The 17,839-nt window shown below is 59.4% G+C and overlaps 5 protein-coding genes across 5 annotated transcripts; 3 read left to right on the forward strand and 2 right to left on the reverse strand.

The window, feature by feature from the left end:
• Positions 1-3,800: 3,800 nt before the first annotated feature.
• BXZ73DRAFT_102151 (uncharacterized protein) lies at positions 3,801-5,901 on the reverse strand (the record flags this gene model as incomplete). The annotated part of the gene is made up of 11 exons (XM_048015127.1): positions 3,801-4,496; positions 4,557-4,605; positions 4,663-4,888; positions 4,946-5,077; positions 5,134-5,250; positions 5,305-5,399; positions 5,465-5,493; positions 5,546-5,584; positions 5,637-5,671; positions 5,728-5,760; positions 5,808-5,901. The coding sequence occupies 11 exons, from the start codon at positions 5,899-5,901 to the stop codon at positions 3,801-3,803; spliced, it is 1,545 nt and encodes a 514-aa protein (XP_047877254.1).
• A 1,613-nt stretch (positions 5,902-7,514) lies between these two features.
• BXZ73DRAFT_90464 (PLC-like phosphodiesterase) lies at positions 7,515-9,256 on the reverse strand (the record flags this gene model as incomplete). Its single annotated transcript, XM_048025648.1, has 9 exons — positions 7,515-7,638; positions 7,689-7,984; positions 8,039-8,122; positions 8,167-8,241; positions 8,290-8,402; positions 8,456-8,494; positions 8,551-8,618; positions 8,677-8,733; positions 9,195-9,256. The coding sequence occupies 9 exons, from the start codon at positions 9,254-9,256 to the stop codon at positions 7,515-7,517; spliced, it is 918 nt and encodes a 305-aa protein (XP_047877255.1).
• An 819-nt stretch (positions 9,257-10,075) lies between these two features.
• BXZ73DRAFT_48064 (ATP-NAD kinase) lies at positions 10,076-12,999 on the forward strand (the record flags this gene model as incomplete). Its single annotated transcript, XM_048019981.1, has 7 exons — positions 10,076-10,676; positions 10,745-10,883; positions 10,934-11,168; positions 11,222-11,672; positions 11,739-11,815; positions 11,867-12,056; positions 12,110-12,999. 7 exons carry the CDS (start codon positions 10,076-10,078, stop codon positions 12,997-12,999), a joined length of 2,583 nt encoding a protein of 860 aa, XP_047877256.1.
• A 681-nt stretch (positions 13,000-13,680) lies between these two features.
• Positions 13,681-15,111, forward strand: BXZ73DRAFT_102154 (uncharacterized protein; the record flags this gene model as incomplete). Its single annotated transcript, XM_048015128.1, has 3 exons — positions 13,681-13,770; positions 13,868-14,434; positions 14,500-15,111. The coding sequence occupies 3 exons, from the start codon at positions 13,681-13,683 to the stop codon at positions 15,109-15,111; spliced, it is 1,269 nt and encodes a 422-aa protein (XP_047877257.1).
• A 376-nt stretch (positions 15,112-15,487) lies between these two features.
• Positions 15,488-17,051, forward strand: BXZ73DRAFT_78161 (uncharacterized protein; the record flags this gene model as incomplete). The annotated part of the gene is made up of 9 exons (XM_048022819.1): positions 15,488-15,516; positions 15,576-15,660; positions 15,702-15,819; positions 15,888-16,041; positions 16,164-16,382; positions 16,482-16,548; positions 16,594-16,653; positions 16,741-16,776; positions 16,899-17,051. The coding sequence occupies 9 exons, from the start codon at positions 15,488-15,490 to the stop codon at positions 17,049-17,051; spliced, it is 921 nt and encodes a 306-aa protein (XP_047877258.1).
• Positions 17,052-17,839: the final 788 nt, after the last annotated feature.

Raw genomic sequence — 17,839 nt, forward strand, 5'->3', positions numbered from 1 at the left:
CCACCCCCACCGCCATCCTCTCCCGGGGCCGCTCCCCGCTTGACGGGTCGTCGCACTCGGCTTCGCCCGAGCCTCGCCTTCCTCCGCCCGGATATACATTCGCCTCCTCGGATGCCGCGTCCGCCGTCTACGTGCCCTCGCCGTCCTCCGACTCTCCTCCGTCGTACACCGAGGGCGACATGCATACCGTGTTCTCCGGCGTCCCCGCGATTTCGGACTTCCCTGGTGGGGAATTCGACATGATGATGTACGAGCCTCAGTTCATGGTGAGTGGTATCGTGCTGCTGCGACGCGACGCGTGACTGACTCTTTTTTTCTTCAGCAGGGGGAGGCCATGGCCACCTTTCCGGTGGGCGAGTACCCCGGTTTCTCCGAGCTCGAGTTTGGGCGCGCGGGCGAAGTCGTTCAAGACGCGTGCATGGGCTTGTTCCGGGTCGACGGTTTTCCTGAGCCTCCCCCGCAGGAGCTTCAGCTCATTGAACAGCAAGCCCTCGCCGCCTTGGTTGCAGGTACTATGAACCCGGCCCAGCTCATGAATATGAACGAGCCCGTGGAGGGTCCCGTGGATGTCGGACTCCTCAATGATTTCGACCCGTCTATGGTGCCGATCGAAGACTTTATGCACCTCATCAACGTCAAGCCTGACGGCACCTTCCAAGCCCCTCCCTCCATCTCTGATCCCCACTTCCTCGACCAGCACTCGTTCGGCGTCCAGGCCGATACCGCCCAGTTTGCCCCGCACCAGTTTGGCTTCGTGGACCCATTCGCTACAGCGCCAGTCGACGGCTCCGGGTACCAACAATTCGTCATGCAGCCGCCCACATTCTTCCCGCACCAGTACAACTACGGGGACGCTGTGTTGAAACCCTGGCAGGTGCCAGGTGCGGTTCCGCCTTCGCCGCCCCGCGTATACTACCCCTCTCCCGTAGTGGACCCTCTTACCATCGAGGTGCGTTTTCGGTCTTGTGTCCAGCTCATGTATTGTGATTGACATTTGCCTTCTACACACAGACCGTCCCCACCCCCGATGCCCAGGAGCCTGCTCAGGTGGCCACTTTTTCACGTAGCTCGGAGGTGCCGTTCTCCTCTCGCCGCCGCGTCGGCGGCATGTTCCGACCTCCCCCACCTGGACGTAACTAGGTGGCAATTAATGGTGAGTCTTTGAGTCGAGCATGATTTATGACATCGACTGACGATCTTGCCATGCAGGATGTTTTCGTCGCCTGCTCGCTCTCCTGATTACTCGCATCTCCTGTCCCCCTCACGTCACAGCTCATCATCTCTTGCACTAGGCTCGTCGTCGCATTGTCGCATATCGTTTGTCGCATATCTCACGACATCTCACGACTCGTACGCATCTACGTTATTTGCATCGCTATCCACAGACTCGGGTCGTGCCTCACTCTCGCATATATCGTTGATTTCGTTCGTAATAGCCTCCGCTGCTCTCTATGCTTATCCCCTCTCTGGTCTCCACTGCCTTTCATGTACTCACCCCGGTTTTCACCCTCATCCCCCCCACCCTACCCAATTACTTTCTCCTTAGTTTCCTTTGTTTTGGTTGTTTGTCCTCGCTCTCCCCCACTCCTCGTCCCATCATCCCAGTCTCGCGTCGTCGTCCTGCGCTTTTTAGTCGCATCTCATGCTTTGGTTGCTCTACCATCGTCCCTCCGTTTTCCGTCGTAACGCGCATCGTGCGCATGTCCCCTTTCCCTAGCTCTACCATCATTCCCCCGTTTGCCGTCGTAGTGCACATCGTGCGCATGTCTCTTTCCGTAGCTCTGTGTTCTATCAGCACTTGTGGTGCTCAGGTAGCATATTGTACCAGTAGTAACCTGTGTTCGTCCTCGCGACGTCGCGGGGCAATCCGAATTGCTCGTGTTTTGAGCAGCCGCTTCGCGTGCACCCGCAAGATCTAGCCAACTTCCAGGTATGTCGTCATACTTTACCATCCTCGTCCTTGTCTCCTCGCGCCCCTCGCGGTGGACGTCGGGGCGCATCGCGCGCCGACGTTCGCCGATGCGCCCCGCCGCTCGCCCTTTGGCGACGCCGCCCCCTCTGTCTGCGTCGATCGCGCGCGCCCCTGCACAGGCGTCGGGGCGGCGCGCGTCCGTGGATTAAGCTTCCCCACGGGCGCCCATGCAGAGTCCGGGGTCCCGCCCGACGAACGCGATCATGCGCGTCTTCGCGCGCCGCGGAAGCTTTGCCGCCACGCGCCTCGCGACGCGATCGTCTTGCACGTGCTCCACGTGGACCGTGCCAACTCCGCTTTCGTCCCGGGCGCTCGAGACAGCCATTGTGGCCCGCATCGGGCGCGGGCGCTCGGTGGCCTCTGCCCATTGTCCGTCCGGAACGGGCACAAGGCGCGCGGGGGCGCGCAGGGGGGACGGGCAAGCGGGCAGGGCGAACAGCGCGGATAGGGCTGCTAGACGGCCGCGTGGGCCTTCGCGAAGGCGGGGGCGCGGGCGGGCGGGCAACGAGGGGAGGGCGCGCTCTCAGGATGTGGTGGCCCTGGGGGGAGGGGTGATGCGAGAAGGCGATGGCGAGGAGGGACGTACTTGGGGTTTGAGATGGGGGCGGCGCGAGGCGGCGGACCCGACGGACTCATCCGTCGGCGGCGCGCGCATGCGAGAGGGAGAGGGAGGGGACGAGACGGACCGAGACGAAGGACTGACCTCACACGGTGCTCGCGCAGCCTCTACGTTTCCCTCTCGCTCTCTTCTCGCATCGCGCGGCTGGATTCTCGTTCATGCCCTCGCTCACCCTCATCTCGGCGCGTTCTCGCGCGCGCGACCCTATCCGACGCCTCCTTCGCACCATCCTCAGATCCGCTTCCGCGCACGCCGGGCTTCCATCGCGACGCGCACCGTCGCGCTGGCACCCCTCGCACCTCGCAGACACAAAAGAGGGGCCGCGGCACGCGGTCCATCACGTTGCCGGCACCGACCGCTGAGCCTAGGACGCCGACGTCCAGCGACCCGGACAAGGGGCGCGAGCAGCTCGCGGGTCCCGCGCGCACCGTGCCGGCCGCCTGCCGCTCGCGCCGTTGTCTCGCGGGGGTTTGAGGGTCGGCGCGGGCACGCGGGTCTAGGTTTGTCGGGATCGGGGCGGCGATGGCGAGATCGATGGCGGGGCGTTGAACTGGGGTTCCCACTTCCAGGAGCCACTTCTTTTCTTTTGGGAGGGCCCACGACCGAGGCGGTGCACGCGCGGGCAAGGGTGGGGGTGAAAGCATCGATTCGGGACCGTCCGCGGCGCGGGTCGACGCGTCAAAGGGCGGACGGGGCGGGACGATCGACGGGACGAGCTCGAGGGAGAGAGGGAGAACATGTTGTTCGCCTCCTCCCTCTCGAGCTGCGTCCCTCTTTTAACCCCCAAGAGACCCTCGCATGTACAACGGGTATTGTCCTCTTGGCGACCGCGCGCTCGTCGAGCGAGGCCATTGTTGCTGTAAGCCAGTCACGGGTGTTGATCATGCTGCACAGCAGTGTCTGCCCAAATCGAGCGCGCCGCGTTTGGTATGCGTGGTTGACTCGTGCGCGCGCGTTGGTGGCGCGCGATTGGCCATTTGTTGAAGTCGTGTATGTGCTTATATGTAACATCAGAAACTAGCTACTACAACTGCTGCTTATCGGATATGAGTACACAAGAGCTCACGGGGCGCCGATTCTATGACTTTAGTACAGGGCTCGTATAACGTCGCATTCAAAACGACAGACACACCGCACTTCAATCTTACACCGCCTCTCCAAAGAAGATCTCCATTCCTACATACGAGTCTGGTCGTGCGCCCAGGCGCCCTAAGCGCGTCCGCGACGGTGGCAATAGCGCGAGGCCATCCGGCGGCACACGCGCTCCCACGACGCGCTCGGCCGGGCGCACATACTCGTGCGCGTGCCGCGGGGCCGCCTCGGGTGTCGCGTGGAGTGTTTCCGTGGACGCGAGGTGAGCACGCTCGCGGTGCCAGTGCTAGGCCCCGCCTCGTACACCGTGCCGAGCGCGTGGGCGCGGAGCGTGCTCGCCGGGCTGTGCGCGTATAGGTGTGTGGGCGAGAGAGGCGAATGTGGGGGCAGAGGAGATGGCGGGAAGGAGATGTCGCGGAGCGAGCCAGGAGGTGTGTGTGGCCAGAGCGGAGAGAGGAGCGCGGGCGGCGTGTGCGGTGGAGAAAGCGCGCGGAGCGTCGAACCCGACAGACGAACGCACGACATGGGTGTGCGTGGGGAGAGCGGGCTGAGGGGGATGGCAGCCGGACGACGGGCGTCGAGCAGAAGGAGCGTGGCCGGACGCGTGGGACGATGGGGGCGGCGGAGAGTATGTTTCAGGGTGTCGTCTGATTCCTCGGCTTGCATGGGGAGGGGGGGTGTACGGCAACTGCGCAGGACCATCTCAGTCTCTTCGTGCGAGTAGTAGGCGCGGCGGATGTTGAGCAGCAGTCGCGTACAGTTCGTGATGCTGAGCGAAACCGCGAACCCAACCGGGGCCTGGTACGACCCGAGCTATTCGCAATGTCTCTCGTCAGTGTCTGAGCAGCAGGTTATCATGCAAACATAACGTACGTTGCCCTTGAGCCAAATAACGGCGCATGTCAGGTAGGATGCGAAAATGCTGACAAGGGGGTATTGTCAGAAACTCAAGCATGATGTCGGAAGCGAAGAGACTCACGCAAGGAAGTTGAGAAGCGAGTGCCTATAGATCATGTCCAGAAGGCTATCGTAACGGTATGCGAGCCGGCACCGCGGGGCAGGCGAGGCTCCGGCGCATCCGCGGTAGATGAATAGAACGAGCAGCAGTGTGTCGTACGCAAGAATCGGCACCCAAAGAAGGGGGAATGGCGAGCCGACCCGGGTGAGTACGCAGTATTCTCCACCCGGAATTCCGTATGCTCGTGCTAAAACGAAGCAAGTCTTTGAATATACGTGCGGCGACGAGAGGAGAGGAAGCCTACCCTGATAGTCTTGGAAGGAGATGGTCAGAATCGCTACAACTGAGCCAACCTCGCCGAGGTAGCAGATGCTCATGAGCGCTAGGATATATCGATTCTTGTTGTAGACGATGTAGATCCATAGTAGAAGGACAGCTGAAAATCGGAAGTTTCGTCATTTTTTACAGGTACGAGAATCTGTGATGATGTACCTTCGGTGGTGAAGAGGACAATGCAATAGCCCCATGTTTCCCAGTAAAACCAGAAGGAACAGCTGAAGCCATGGAGGTTTGTCAACATCCGCCGGCACCCGCGGAGATGTGATGCAGCTCACAACTACTCGTGTGAGCATGTGCCCTGAACATATGGTGAGATGAACTTACTCGGTCGTTGATGACAGACGAGTTGAGAGCTGTCATTTGCACATTGAGGATCGTGCGAGCCGCGTGAGAAGAAGATCTGACCGTATGCTTGGAACCTGGGGTCGGAGAACACTGTCAATCACACAGAGTCTGATGTACCGAAAGAAGCCGGAGGACGTACAAGACGACTATCAGGCCAAAGTATCGGTGCTGGTCATGACGTCAGTGCGAGAGACGCTCTGGGGCGGATGTGGGGACAGACCCAGAGAAAGGCGAGCTTGATCGCAGACCACCGCTTCTTCTGCTCCGGCAGTCAGCTCACGCGTCGATAGCACGCCTGGCCGGTAACTCACCCAGATCAACTCAATTTCCCGCTCAATGCATACCACTGGCGAGCAGCGGCGTTAGCAGAGTCTATCGCCCGACTGTCACCTCTGCACCTACGGTAGTCGTAGATGACAATCGTGGCTGTAACGACTGGCACAGGGTGAGCGCATACCAAGCACACTCTGCATTGAACCCACATGAGAAGGCCTGGGTGAGCCTCACGTCCCGGATGGACGCGACGAACTCCTCCAGCGCGTGTTGCAGCACATTTGACCCAAACGAGTCTGTCATGGTCGCGGAACCTCAGGCACGACGAGTGCGCGACGTGAGGGAGAGAGGGGTTGCCAGGGGACGCGCGGGTGTAGGGACGGGGTCGCGTGGAAGGCTCACCCACCCGTCTAGCTGGGGCCTATAAACCGTTGGACCAGGCGGGCCAGGGTACAGAATCCGGAGAAAAGTACGGACGCTGCTTCGCGCTCCATCATTCAATGCCGCGTCCGCCGCCGCGGGACTTCCATACCGAGCCCGAGGCTCATGCATCGACGGGTGAGGTTATGTTCGCTTCCCGTGCTCCGATATCTTCGACGCTTTTTGCCCGCCTTTCCTGCAAGTGTCAATCAACCGCACACGCGCGACATCCGCAGAGGTCCGCAGCCCCCCTCGCGAGCCTGCGAAAGTGCGCACGGTGCCTTCGCGCCGGCGTTCGGGCGTGCCGGTCGATGGGGAAAAGTCTGTTTCGTGCGAGAAAGCTTCAGGATAGCCCCCGGGGCGAGCATGCGAAAGGTGGACGCACTTAAGTACACGAAGTCGCTGGGCTGGCGGGCAGTCGCGCGCTTCTGCAACGGCGGGCTGGGACAGGCTGGGACGCGGCAGCCCTTCGTGGCCCCACATGCCGCTGTCAAAGCCGCCGCCGGGGCGCGTTCTGCGATCCCGCACTGCTGCGGTCTTCGAATCGCATGCGGGCATTGGCCGAGTGGCCGACGGCGCACGTAAATCGGGGTTTTGCCTATCGCCGCGTCACAGGCCGGTCGGGTTGAAGCTGCTTCCACGAAGTGCCAAGGCTTGAGGAGTTCCAATCGCCCGCCCGAAGGGCAACTATGGAAGCGGGGTGCGGGTTTGTTGAATGTGCGCACCGTGCTACTGCTCACTTAGTCCGGGCCCTCTATGGGATGTCGTGAAGAGGTAGCGCCGCTTCCCGCTTCGTGGAGGAGAGAAGAGCGCGTCGTCCGATGATCGCACGGGAGCAAAGTATCATAGAGGAGATTATACGCTCGTTGGTGCGCATATAGCGGCCTGGAACGTCGTGGACGCGTCCTGGGCCGTCAGGGTACTGAGTAAGCAGTAAAAGAAGGTAATGAGAGCCAGCTAGATGAACTACGGCTTTTCGACGGCCAACAAGGATGCCACAAGTGAAGCTCACCAGGCTGGGAAGGATTTAGGATGGAAGAGGATCGATGGAGATGTGCTGGGAGAGATCAAGGAGCTGACCGAGCGCTGGCTCCGTGAGCAGAATACCAAGTCACGGGCGCCTTGGCAGATTTCGAACTTCGAGTCTTCAAGAAGCTTGAGCTTGGAGTTTGATCTCCCTCATACACAGCGCACACACTCGTGGTTACGCCCGAGCCCAGAGGTCATCATCATTATCTTTATTACTACGGTTATCCTCGGTGCCCATCTCGGTGGTTGCAGTACCAACCCGCCACCTGTGTCTGCCGGTTGCCCACTATATCTCTTCAACGTCCATGGCTCGTATGTCGAGGCCCAGAGTGAAGCAGATAGCCCATCCCATGAAGGGTGAAATGGTAAAAGTAAAAAAGGTGATGGGCAGGGGATGAAGTAAAGGAGGAGGCGGGGAGGTTGCAGAGGTGGGAAGAGGCCGCCGCAGCAACGAGTGGATCTTCACGTTATAGCCCGTTCAGCTGGTTGACCGCGTCGAGGCCGTTCCCAATGTTGACGAAGTCGAGGAGAACGAAGTTCGGCGCACGTCCGGCCGCGAAGCCCTGGCACCCGCCGGCGTTGGCCATGATCCTGTGATGTGTCAACATATGGGTCAAGCGCCGCACATAAGGAAGACCTACGAAGCAACGCTGTTGGTGTCATCGGCGTCGAGAGGATCAGAGACGATAATGCCAAGGCCGAAGATGTCCTTGTTGAGGGAGTGGTTGATCATGTACATGTGATCCTCGGTGGAGAGCGGTCCGTTGATACGGTCAACACTGCACGGGAAGTTCTCGTCGGTGACGCTGAAGGGCGTCTCCCAGATCATCGGGAACTCGGGAAGGATGTATGGGACGCTGCGGTCGTCATCCGCGCCAGTGTCGAGGAAGACGACGACACGCTTGCCACTGTCGATCATGTCGCCGAGCGTCGGCCACTACGAGGATGAGAGTTAAAACCGACCGCCATGTGGTACTGAAAGTCCACTCACGTCGCTCTGCTTGACGGGGATCGAAGGAGGGACGAACGCGAGGTCTGCGATACCAGAAGCTTGGAATGCGGGGTCCCAGACGTCCTTGAGGGAGACCCTTCAGGGTTCGTGAAGATCAAGGTCAGAACTTCCTTGGGATTGGCGGTCAGGAAGTCGTGGACGGTCTTGAGATAATCCTCAACAGATCCGCCGTCAAAAAGTTCCTGCATCACCGTCAAATCTAGCCGCCATGGGTAAAGGGAAATACCTACACAACTCGTGTGGCAGAAGTGGAGAACGCCATCGTTCATGTGAGACTGTGCCTGGAGAAGGCGAACACCGAGCCCGAGCTGGGATGGGATGTCGACGCGCTGGTCGGCAGCAACTACAATGCAGAACAGTCAGCTGTAGGAGCACTTGAAGGGCGGGGACGCTTACGATCAAGCGGGTTCTCGCTGAAGGCGAAAGAGTCGTGGGCTGATCGTCTACGCGTCAATACTCCATCAGTCATTTCCCGCGCCTGTTGGACTCACCTCCCATGAAGGTGACATTTCCATAGCTACGACCGCACAGCTCGGCGTGACCATTGCACACGTCGGCTCTGCAACGCATCTCTAAGCTTCAGCAACAGATGGGCACAAGCCATGAGTACTACTCACCTGCGAGTGTGCTGAGGGATGAGAGCACCGCTAACAGACGCCACGGCGGCGGCAGCACTCAAAAAGAGGAAACAGCGTGCATCGTCGACGAAAGAAATAAAAGAGTCGAAGCGGGCGTGAAGGTAAGCGTAAAGAGAGACACAAAAGGCGAGAAAGTTGGGCGGGATTAAAGGGCTGGTCCGGCAGCTGGGGTCAACAACAGCACGAAGGGCCTATTTATGAGTCCTCGCAGCGCCCCGGCCCGGATGCCATGCTGCCTGATTCAAACTTCCGCGACCCCGTGCACAACGATGCCAAGCCAAGGCCGTCGTTGAAGCCATTTTGATGAGCTTGCACAGGATATCAACGACGCGGTGCGATACATAGTTGCCGCCCAGGCTGTGTAAAGCCGCGTGCGTTCTGCGCGGTAAGTATGCAAGCCTGTCGCCCGAGGCTCCTGCTCGAAGTAGTGGACGGCGCTCCAGAGTCCAGGGAACATGCTCATCTTGCAATATGATTGTGCTAAAGCAGCAACTCACTCAATGCGGTCACGGGGCGAAACAGCGAAGCACTGCCCTCTTCTGAACAGTCTCGCGGCCATCAGCAGGAGCGCAGCGACACGGCCAAAAGGCTGGCGGATCAGCGCAGCGCACCGGGGGTTTCAGGAACGAAACAACAGGTCAACTTGCAGGAGTACGGGAACACAGTTTGCACTGCCGACTCGGCTGTTCGAAGAGCATTGAAGTTGCGACGTGAAGGTTCACGGATGTCCGACATGCAGCAACCGTACCTCACAGCCAAGATGATGGAAACAAAGCGAATGGACGATGATGGAACTGCGTACTATGTATGTACAAAGCTCCTCTCTGAGCCAGTGGCAGACGGCGACCATGCCAGTCCGAGAAGCCCGCCGTTGCTGCTGGCCAGGATGGATTAGGGATTGGCGAGGTGTAGGGTAGGCGACGCGGTCGGTAAGACGAGTAATGAATACGCAGATCTCCAGGGCGGCATGTTGGGAGAGTGAAGGAAGCTGCGCAGGAGATGATGATGGTTGGATGCTGATACGCCCCGGGGCGGCCACCAATAGTGTGGAGAGTGATGTGCCTTTAGGTGAGAAGAGGGACACCTTAGTGGGCTAGTAAGGAGGAGACTAGTGAAGGAGGCGCCAACTAGATGTCGATAAGCAAGCGCAGCCAATCGGCCGTCACAGAGCCTCGGCGGGCGGGGCCAATGACGAACAGGCCTGAGGCAGGACTTGACGTCGTTCTTCAACTCTCTGCCGTTGTCTCCTGGACAACATCGCTCGTGTCTACAGTCCGGTGCGCGCATCCCTCAGCGCATATAACCGACAGACATATCTCGCCCCGACCACCCCTCCCATCACCCGCTCTCTCACGCCGCTACACCTCGGCCTCTCGCCATGCACTCCCCAGACAACGAGACGTTCTCGACACCGCCTAGCACACCCTCGATGCCCGATTCCATACGACCCTCCATCTCACGCCGTACCAGCCGGCCATCACAGCTCCACATAATGCAGAATTCTTCCGACTGCAGCGTCGTCGTCGAGCAGCAGTCCCCCGAGATCTCAGCCAGGCTCCAGTCCGGCACTCCAACTGGGACCATGGTCAACGGCAAGACGGACAGGCATGTCGCAACCATTCAAGGCCCACAGGCAACATCCAACACACCCACGATTACACACCATTCCGTTCCTAGCCCAGTGCAGCCTCAGCGCCGGGCTCCGTCGCCTGCGATCAAATCACCTTGTTTCCTTCACTCCAAACTTCAGAGCAACTCCCTCATGGACTGGCTCGGCTCCGTATACGACGACAAGTCCTCCAATGGATCCCGAGAAAAGGAGAAGGCCGAACACACCTACCCCGACGGCACTGTCTCCGACTACAGCTACAGCGACACATTATCCCCCTACGACGATGAGGAGCGCGAGTACGGTCCCAGCCTCACCAAGAAGCTTGCGGAGACCGCGATTAGTGTGCGGGAAGTGAGCAAAAAGCTTGGTCAGTGGCCGTCCTGTCTGGTCTGCGTGCGCGCATCCGCCTCCCGGCGGTGCTCATATCGCATCCAGGTCGCACCCGCGTCCAGTCCAACATCCAGAGCGTGCTCATCGTGACCAAGGCGCGAGACAACCGTCTGATCAAGCTCACCCGGGAGCTCGCGCTCTATCTCATGATGAAGCGGAGAGGTGGCGAGCGGGGCATGATTGTGTGAGTACTCTCGTCCTTGCTGCCTCGACCGTGCTGATAGTCCTGGGCAGCTATGTCGACAACCAACTGAAGACCTCCAGACGGTTTGACGCAGCCGGCATGCAGCGCGACCACCCCGAACTCTTCGTTCCCTTCCCCAAGCGTCGCACCTCTAGTACCTCCTCCCTGTTATCTGCCCAGAGCACGACCAACGGCGACAGTTCCTTTTCACAAGAGGGCCAGCTTCGCTACTGGACTGCCGATATGTGCAACAGGAGCCCCCATCTCTTCGACTTCGTCGTCACGGTGCGTACGCACGTTCATGCCGAGCGCCACTGCTTACTCACGAGCGTGTCTAGCTCGGCGGAGATGGCACCGTCCTGTTCACGTCGTGGCTGTTCCAGCGCATCGTGCCGCCAGTGCTCCCGTTCGCGCTGGGCTCGCTGGGTTTCCTCACAAATTTCGACTTCGCGGACCACCGCAAAGTGATGGACAGCGCGATCGATAATGGGATCCGAGTCAACCTGCGCATGCGCTTTACGTGTACCGTCTACCGCGCGATCGCCCCTGAGAAGAACAGCAAGGCGTGTCGGGCCATCAAGAAGGGCGGAACTGGCGAGATCCTCATGCGCGGTATTGAGGAGAGCGGTTGGGAGGCCCTGGAGAGCGGCGGGATCTGTGGGAAGGCCGGCGAGAAGGACAAGGAGATAATGTGCTTCTCGACAAGGCCGGTCGAGTGTTTCGAGATCCTCAACGACCTGGTCGTTGACCGAGGGCCGAGCCCTTACGTCAGTCTCCTCGAACTGTTCGGTGAGTTTTCGTCCTTGGTCATTCCAGCACCTTCCAAGTCCTCATTACCGATCGGGGATATCGCAGGTGACGAACACCATCTGACAACGGTGCAAGCCGATGGTCTGTGCGTGGCAACTCCGACCGGTTCGACGGCCTACTCGGTGAGTCTCCAATCTAACTTCCATGACTAGTTTAACTCATATTTTCATCAGCTGTCGGCCGGAGGATCCCTGGTGCACCCCGAGATTCCGGCCATCCTCATCACGCCGCTTTGCCCCCATACGCTCTCGTTCCGGCCTATGCTCCTTCCGGATACGATGGAGCTGCGTATATGTGTTCCTTTCAACTCAAGAAGTACGGCGTGGGCCTCTTTCGATGGCCGCGGGCGTGTTGAGCTCAAGCGTGAGTTTTGATATATTATGAAGTCAAGTGGCTGGAGCTCATTTTGGATCCAGAGGGCGACCATATCAAGGTCACTGCTTCCCAATATCCCTTCCCCACCGTCTGTGCGGAGTCTCAATCTCGCGACTGGTTCCACTCAATCTCGCGTACGCTCAAATGGAACGAACGCGAGAGGCAAAAGTCGTTCGTCGTGGTGGAGGAAGAGGGCACTGGGCGCAAGCGCAGGTCAACAGTGACCAAGGAGCACGATGGTCCTACTCCCACCGTGGCGAAGCACGCCACCCCCAAGCCGAACAGCAAAGTGGAAGAGGACGAGGAGGACGAATGCTCCGACGAAGACGAAGAGAAGTTCGACATTGATGACCTCTCGTCAGCAGAGTCACCCACCACGTCCGACAAGAACAAGCATAGTCCCAAAGAAGAGACGCGTGGGCAGACGAACCTACGTCAGGAAGAAGAGAACCGCGAGCAGGAGCGTGCACACAACGCCGCAGTTTCCCTTGCCCGGGGCAACCCCGACCTCTCGTCGACCCCATCCTCGGGGCTCAAGTCGGGCATTGACTCCCCAGACCGTTTTGCGGGATCGCACCCTCACCCACCGCGGATCTCTCCACGCCACGTCCAGTTCGTGGCCTCCTCGGCATCTTCATCGTCCTCGTCGATCGATCAGCAATCGCAATCGACGGTCAACGGCGAGCGGGGCGAGCGAGACGACATCCGCGGCCCGCGCTCCGCACACTTCAGCAGCAAGGTCCGCATCCCGCGCGACCGCGACGTTGAGGGCGAGAGTCTGAAGACACCTACCCCCGTCGACCCCTCGCGGATGCCATTCTCGCGGAGCCGGTCCCGGTCTCGCTCACGCGACCCGCCGCGGCGCGCATTCGCGGTCTGGGGCCATGACGAGAGCGACAGCGCGGCGAGCGACAGCGATGCGGATGCTTGACTATTGGCGACCCCCACTCCCTCGTCGCGCACACTGCCGGTGCCTGTCGCGGCTGGGTAGACCTCGGGCGCCTGCGTGGCTTTCGATTTTGCTCTCCGTTTATTTCGTTTTGCTTTAACGGGTCTTCGGGAAATCGATATATATACCTAGAAGCGTGTACTCATATATATTCGCACAGCTGCTCCACGGAGCATACACCATAGCATCATACAACAATGGGTTCAGTCACGATGCACACCTACGCCAGTCTCACGATTCTCTACACGTGCCAAAATTCAGAATAAAGAATGAACGCAGAAACACATGTGTAAAAATACTAGCTAGCCTACTTGATTCACACTCTCCATGAACGTTCACCTCAAAGTATGCGGAGAGGTGCTACGGAGAGCTGACATGATTTCAAGAGCCATTTTGCCAGTCATGCAAGAATGTTGATGAGGATGCTCCAATAGGCGCGGAAGGCTTGGATTACTAATAGGGCAGCGGGTTCGAAGTAGTCTGGGCGTAGCACTCTTTCATTCGTCCGCAGCGATTCGAGTCACTCAGGCCAACGTTTGTCTTCACGCGTCACGTCTGCACCTCGGCACCGCAAGTCGGACAGCTACATATATCTCAGAGCCGCGAACGCTGACACATCTCTTCCGTCTCAGAACGCACTGTTTTCGGTCTCAAACACTCAAAATGCCTTCTGTACCACTACCTGCTTCAGGAGGCTACATTCAAGCTGTGCGCGAGTCTTCTGAGGCCGTAAGGATCAAGGCAAACATAAAAGTGAGCCTGAACGCTTTGTCGATTTCACCCATAGTATATGTTTCTTTCGGCTGCTGACGGTTCGCTGAACTTCGCTCATGAGTCCGCCGTCGTCTAGATCAACGAGGAGGACATGACTCGTTTACTCCTCTCTCCCGCTTTCACGAGCACATACCAACGTCTCCGCACAGCCCATGGCATGACCCTTCCCCTCAACTTCAGCTCCGTCGCCCAGGAGCTCAACGTTCTTTCCGTCCTCTCCGTCCTCAACTTCGCGTCTGGCTATCGTGTACCCTTACACGTCGCCACGGGGCGCGGCGCCTTCGACAACATCCGCGCCTTCGTCTTTGCCGCCCACATCTCGTCTTCGTCCGGAGAGGACGACTACTTCTCCGCGCGCGGCATGCAGGCCATCACGCCCCCCGCCGTCGCAGATCTCATGCGCGTCACCGGTTCCATCCACGTCGAGCGGCCGCACGAGGACATCCCAGGGGTGACCGTCGGCGAGCTCGGTGGCCCCATCTGGGAGATCGTCCAGATCGTCGCGCGGACGCTGAACGAGACCGGGGCGGCGCTCGCCCAGGGCGGGTACCCAGACCTGGGGAGCTTCGTGCTCGAGGCCCTCAAGGAGGGCGAGAAGGCGAAGGCGTCCGGCGGCGACGCGTGCGACGTCGCGCTCGAGCGGGTGCGTCGCCCTCCCACTCTCCCCCCAGGACACGCAGCTCACGCGTGCCTCCCTTCCTCCCGCAGCTCGTGCGCTGCATCCCCGCGTTCCGCGACGCCGCGCCGGTCTACGACGCGCCCGTGTACTGCTTCAAGAAGGCGCTCCTCACCCTGCACGCCGTCGCGCTGCGCTTCGGCCCCGCGGGCAAGACCCCCACGCGCGCGGTCCCCGCGCCGGACACCACACGCCTCCCCATCTTCTCGGACAACGTGATCCCCTCGCTCCTCGTCCACCTCGGCGTGCTCGACCTCTCCGCCGCCGACCCCGCGCTCGGCCTCCCCGCGCTCTTCCCGCACGCGCGCGACCCCGCGGTGCTCGCGCCGCTGCTCGCCGCGTCGCCCGCGCCCGCGCCCGCGGAGGTCCTCGCGCAGATGCCGGCGAAGGCGAAGGAGCCCCCGAAGGAGGGCCCGCGCGTGACGCAGGCGCAGGCGTTCGCGCTGCGCGGGGCCGCGATCGACGTGTGCGAGCGGCTCGTCGCGCATGGGAGGACGCTCGCTGCGGGGGCCGACCCTGAGCTTGCGTGGTTGGGGGAGCTCATGCCGCCGGAGCTCGATGCGTGGCTTTGGGCGGTGGCGAAGGACCGGCCGGACTACCGTAGACTGGAGCGGTTCGCGCTGACGGGCACGGCGTATTTCTAGCTTTCCAAACGGTGGACAACATGGGAAGCATCGGCATCCATGTAGTAGTAAGAAAGACGAGGGCGACCAGAGAAAACCAATCACTTTCATCGCTAAACGCGGGAAATTCTGACCGTGGGCGATCTGGGAAGCGCCGGTTGATCGCGAGATGTTCATGTTCTGTCATAAAATCCAGAGCAGATCACCCAGAGTCGGCGTGACAGCTGGTGATCAACATTTATCTTAGCGTGATAGACACAGACTACCTTAGATCTCTAATGGAGCAAATGATCATACGTTCTCCCGAGACCGAGCTTTGGGTGATCATTGATAGATCACTGACAGATCGAAGCAAGATCGAAGAGGCCGGGGCGAAGAGGACGGTGGGACCCACGTGATGTCCGTGATCTCAGCGTGTGCAGTGCAGTGTGTTCACAGCTCGCTTTGCCTTGACTTCGTCCATGTCTCCTTCGCCTTCGGCCAAGTTCGCTGGTGCCCAACCCTGTGCGCAACCGCTCCGAGCAGCTCGGCGATGCTCTGCTCGACTTCGCCATCGCCTGCACCAATGAGGTAAGGAGCCGCATGACGGAGCGAACATATTGACTCTCGAGGCCATTGCCCAAGTACTGACCGCGTCAGGGCGCGTGCGGGGTCTTGCGCTCACGTCAATCGCGGCTATTAGAGCCTCATTCTACGCCCTTCCACTAACTATCCAGACCCGGCCGTTCGGTACGATTGGATGTCGACCAAGGGCCATGGATCGGTGGCCCATAAACTCTAATTAGTGTGCTATACAGGACCAAGCCCCACGCCAATGACGTGCTTCCCGTCGACCATCTCCGTGTGCATTGCAACTTGGGTCCTCACTCCCACCTTCCCTCTCAACCCTACTTTCCCCCTGATGTTCGTTAGATGCAAGGAGTGCGCTCAGTTTCGCCTCGAGCTGGCTGCGTACGTTTTTCATATTCACCTTACACCACACTGAACATCCCTCACGATTGCCAGGTACTTTGCTGTTTGAACCCCGTTCCCCCCACGCCCTCGCTCGTGCCCACAAATTGGCAGCCCCTCAGCCTCCCACTCGCGTACTCAAACTACGTTCACTGCCCTCCCTCCTCCTTCCTGCGCACGGCACCCCCCGCGCTCGAACCCGCGCTCGCCGCTACGTTCATTGGTGCTCGACCTCACGATCCAGACCGCACGCTACGCGCTCGCACCCGTGCCGGGCCCGCCGTCGTACAACGCGCTCCTCTCGCTCGAGAACGTGTGGTGCTCGCCCCTCTCACCGGACGGTACGAGGATGATGCAGGGCGGCTTCGTGCCAGTCCAACGTGGTGACTCGCAGTCGATGTTCTTACACTCAGTCGTCCGCATTTCTGTGCTGCTGCCAGGGGCGACTCGAGTTTTCTCGAGCTAAGTGCAGGACTGGTGGCACAAGCTCTGCCTATACAACTTTCCGTGAGTGTTCTATCTAGTATGATCTCGAGATGCTCAGCGCTGAAGACCCTCTGGGAGACGCCCTTCTGCGTAGAACCAGATCCCAGACTCCGTCAGATGCTTCATGTGAGTAGACATCGGCTTCTCTCCAATCATTACCCTCACCCATGCCTCGCAAGATATTGTGTGCACTTTCACTGCGACACATCACAGGTTACCCGCGGCCGGCCCGCAGAACTGTGTAAACGCGTGAGCCGTGGCGGATGATACGGCTTCAGTAACTACCGTTGTTGAAGGCGAGATTACTCGTCCTGCCAGGCAAGTATAGTACTCTCATGTCTCGACGCTTTCACTGACGCGTTCTTGCCTAGCGCGCCACGATAGAAGTTGCTGTGAAGACATGTGGTGACCTCAACTGCCACCTCATGCATGCGCCGGTTCAGGATGCGCCTGGGGCGCACGATGCCGTTGTCTGCGGCGTCGGACCGTTCGGCTATGGCGTTGGGTTCTCGAAGCAGGCCTGAGCTACCGGTGGTGCGAGCATGCGTCGGACCTGCACTCGCTCCCCAATCGCTCCCGTTCTGTCAGTCTACAACATCTCACCAAGACGCTCCTTATTGCTACTCACCGACTCTTTGTGCCATATGTACTTATTTACGACATGAATAAAACAGTATTCTATGTGCCTCACATGATGGTTGCGCGTGTACGGTACTGTCGTGTGACGAGCATTTCCTGCAACTGAGGTCATACATACTGTGTGACCTGGGGATCATCGTTTGGCGTACATTTGTTCGTAGGATAAGCACGAGAAGATCATAGACGTCCTCACAGACGACCAGACACCCCCCGTCTTTCGTTCAATTGTACCGCAAGCAATGCTCACCCCCGACCATTTTACCCGGGACAATGTTCTTGTCAGACCATTCTCATGACAAAGGTTGATCGACGAAGACCATTTCGTGGCTGTCCTCTGAACTGCGCAGATCACAGAGACCTCACCCGATGTTCACGCTCGAACGTCTGTCCTGTAGCAAATGATCAGTACCCGATCGTCTCTCCCGCTATAGTTGTTCAAGTGTGGTCATATTGCACGCGGGGTAAGACCATGGTTGATCAATGTGCACGCCCCAAACGGTCACTCGTGTTCACGGAAGACAAAATATGAATATCCTTTCCACCAGCCAATCGGGGGTGACAGGAGACGACCGCAAGAGTGGGTTACGATCAACTCCGATCGAGCGCAGGTCATTTCTTCCCGGGTTTAGCGATGTTGTCAATTACTTTGACCTCTCATTATCGCACTCGTGTG

The sequence above is a fragment of the Epithele typhae genome (assembly GCF_022376455.1).
Source record: "Epithele typhae strain CBS 203.58 chromosome Unknown BXZ73scaffold_29, whole genome shotgun sequence".
In the NCBI taxonomy this organism is placed as follows: domain Eukaryota; kingdom Fungi; phylum Basidiomycota; class Agaricomycetes; order Polyporales; family Epitheliaceae; genus Epithele; species Epithele typhae.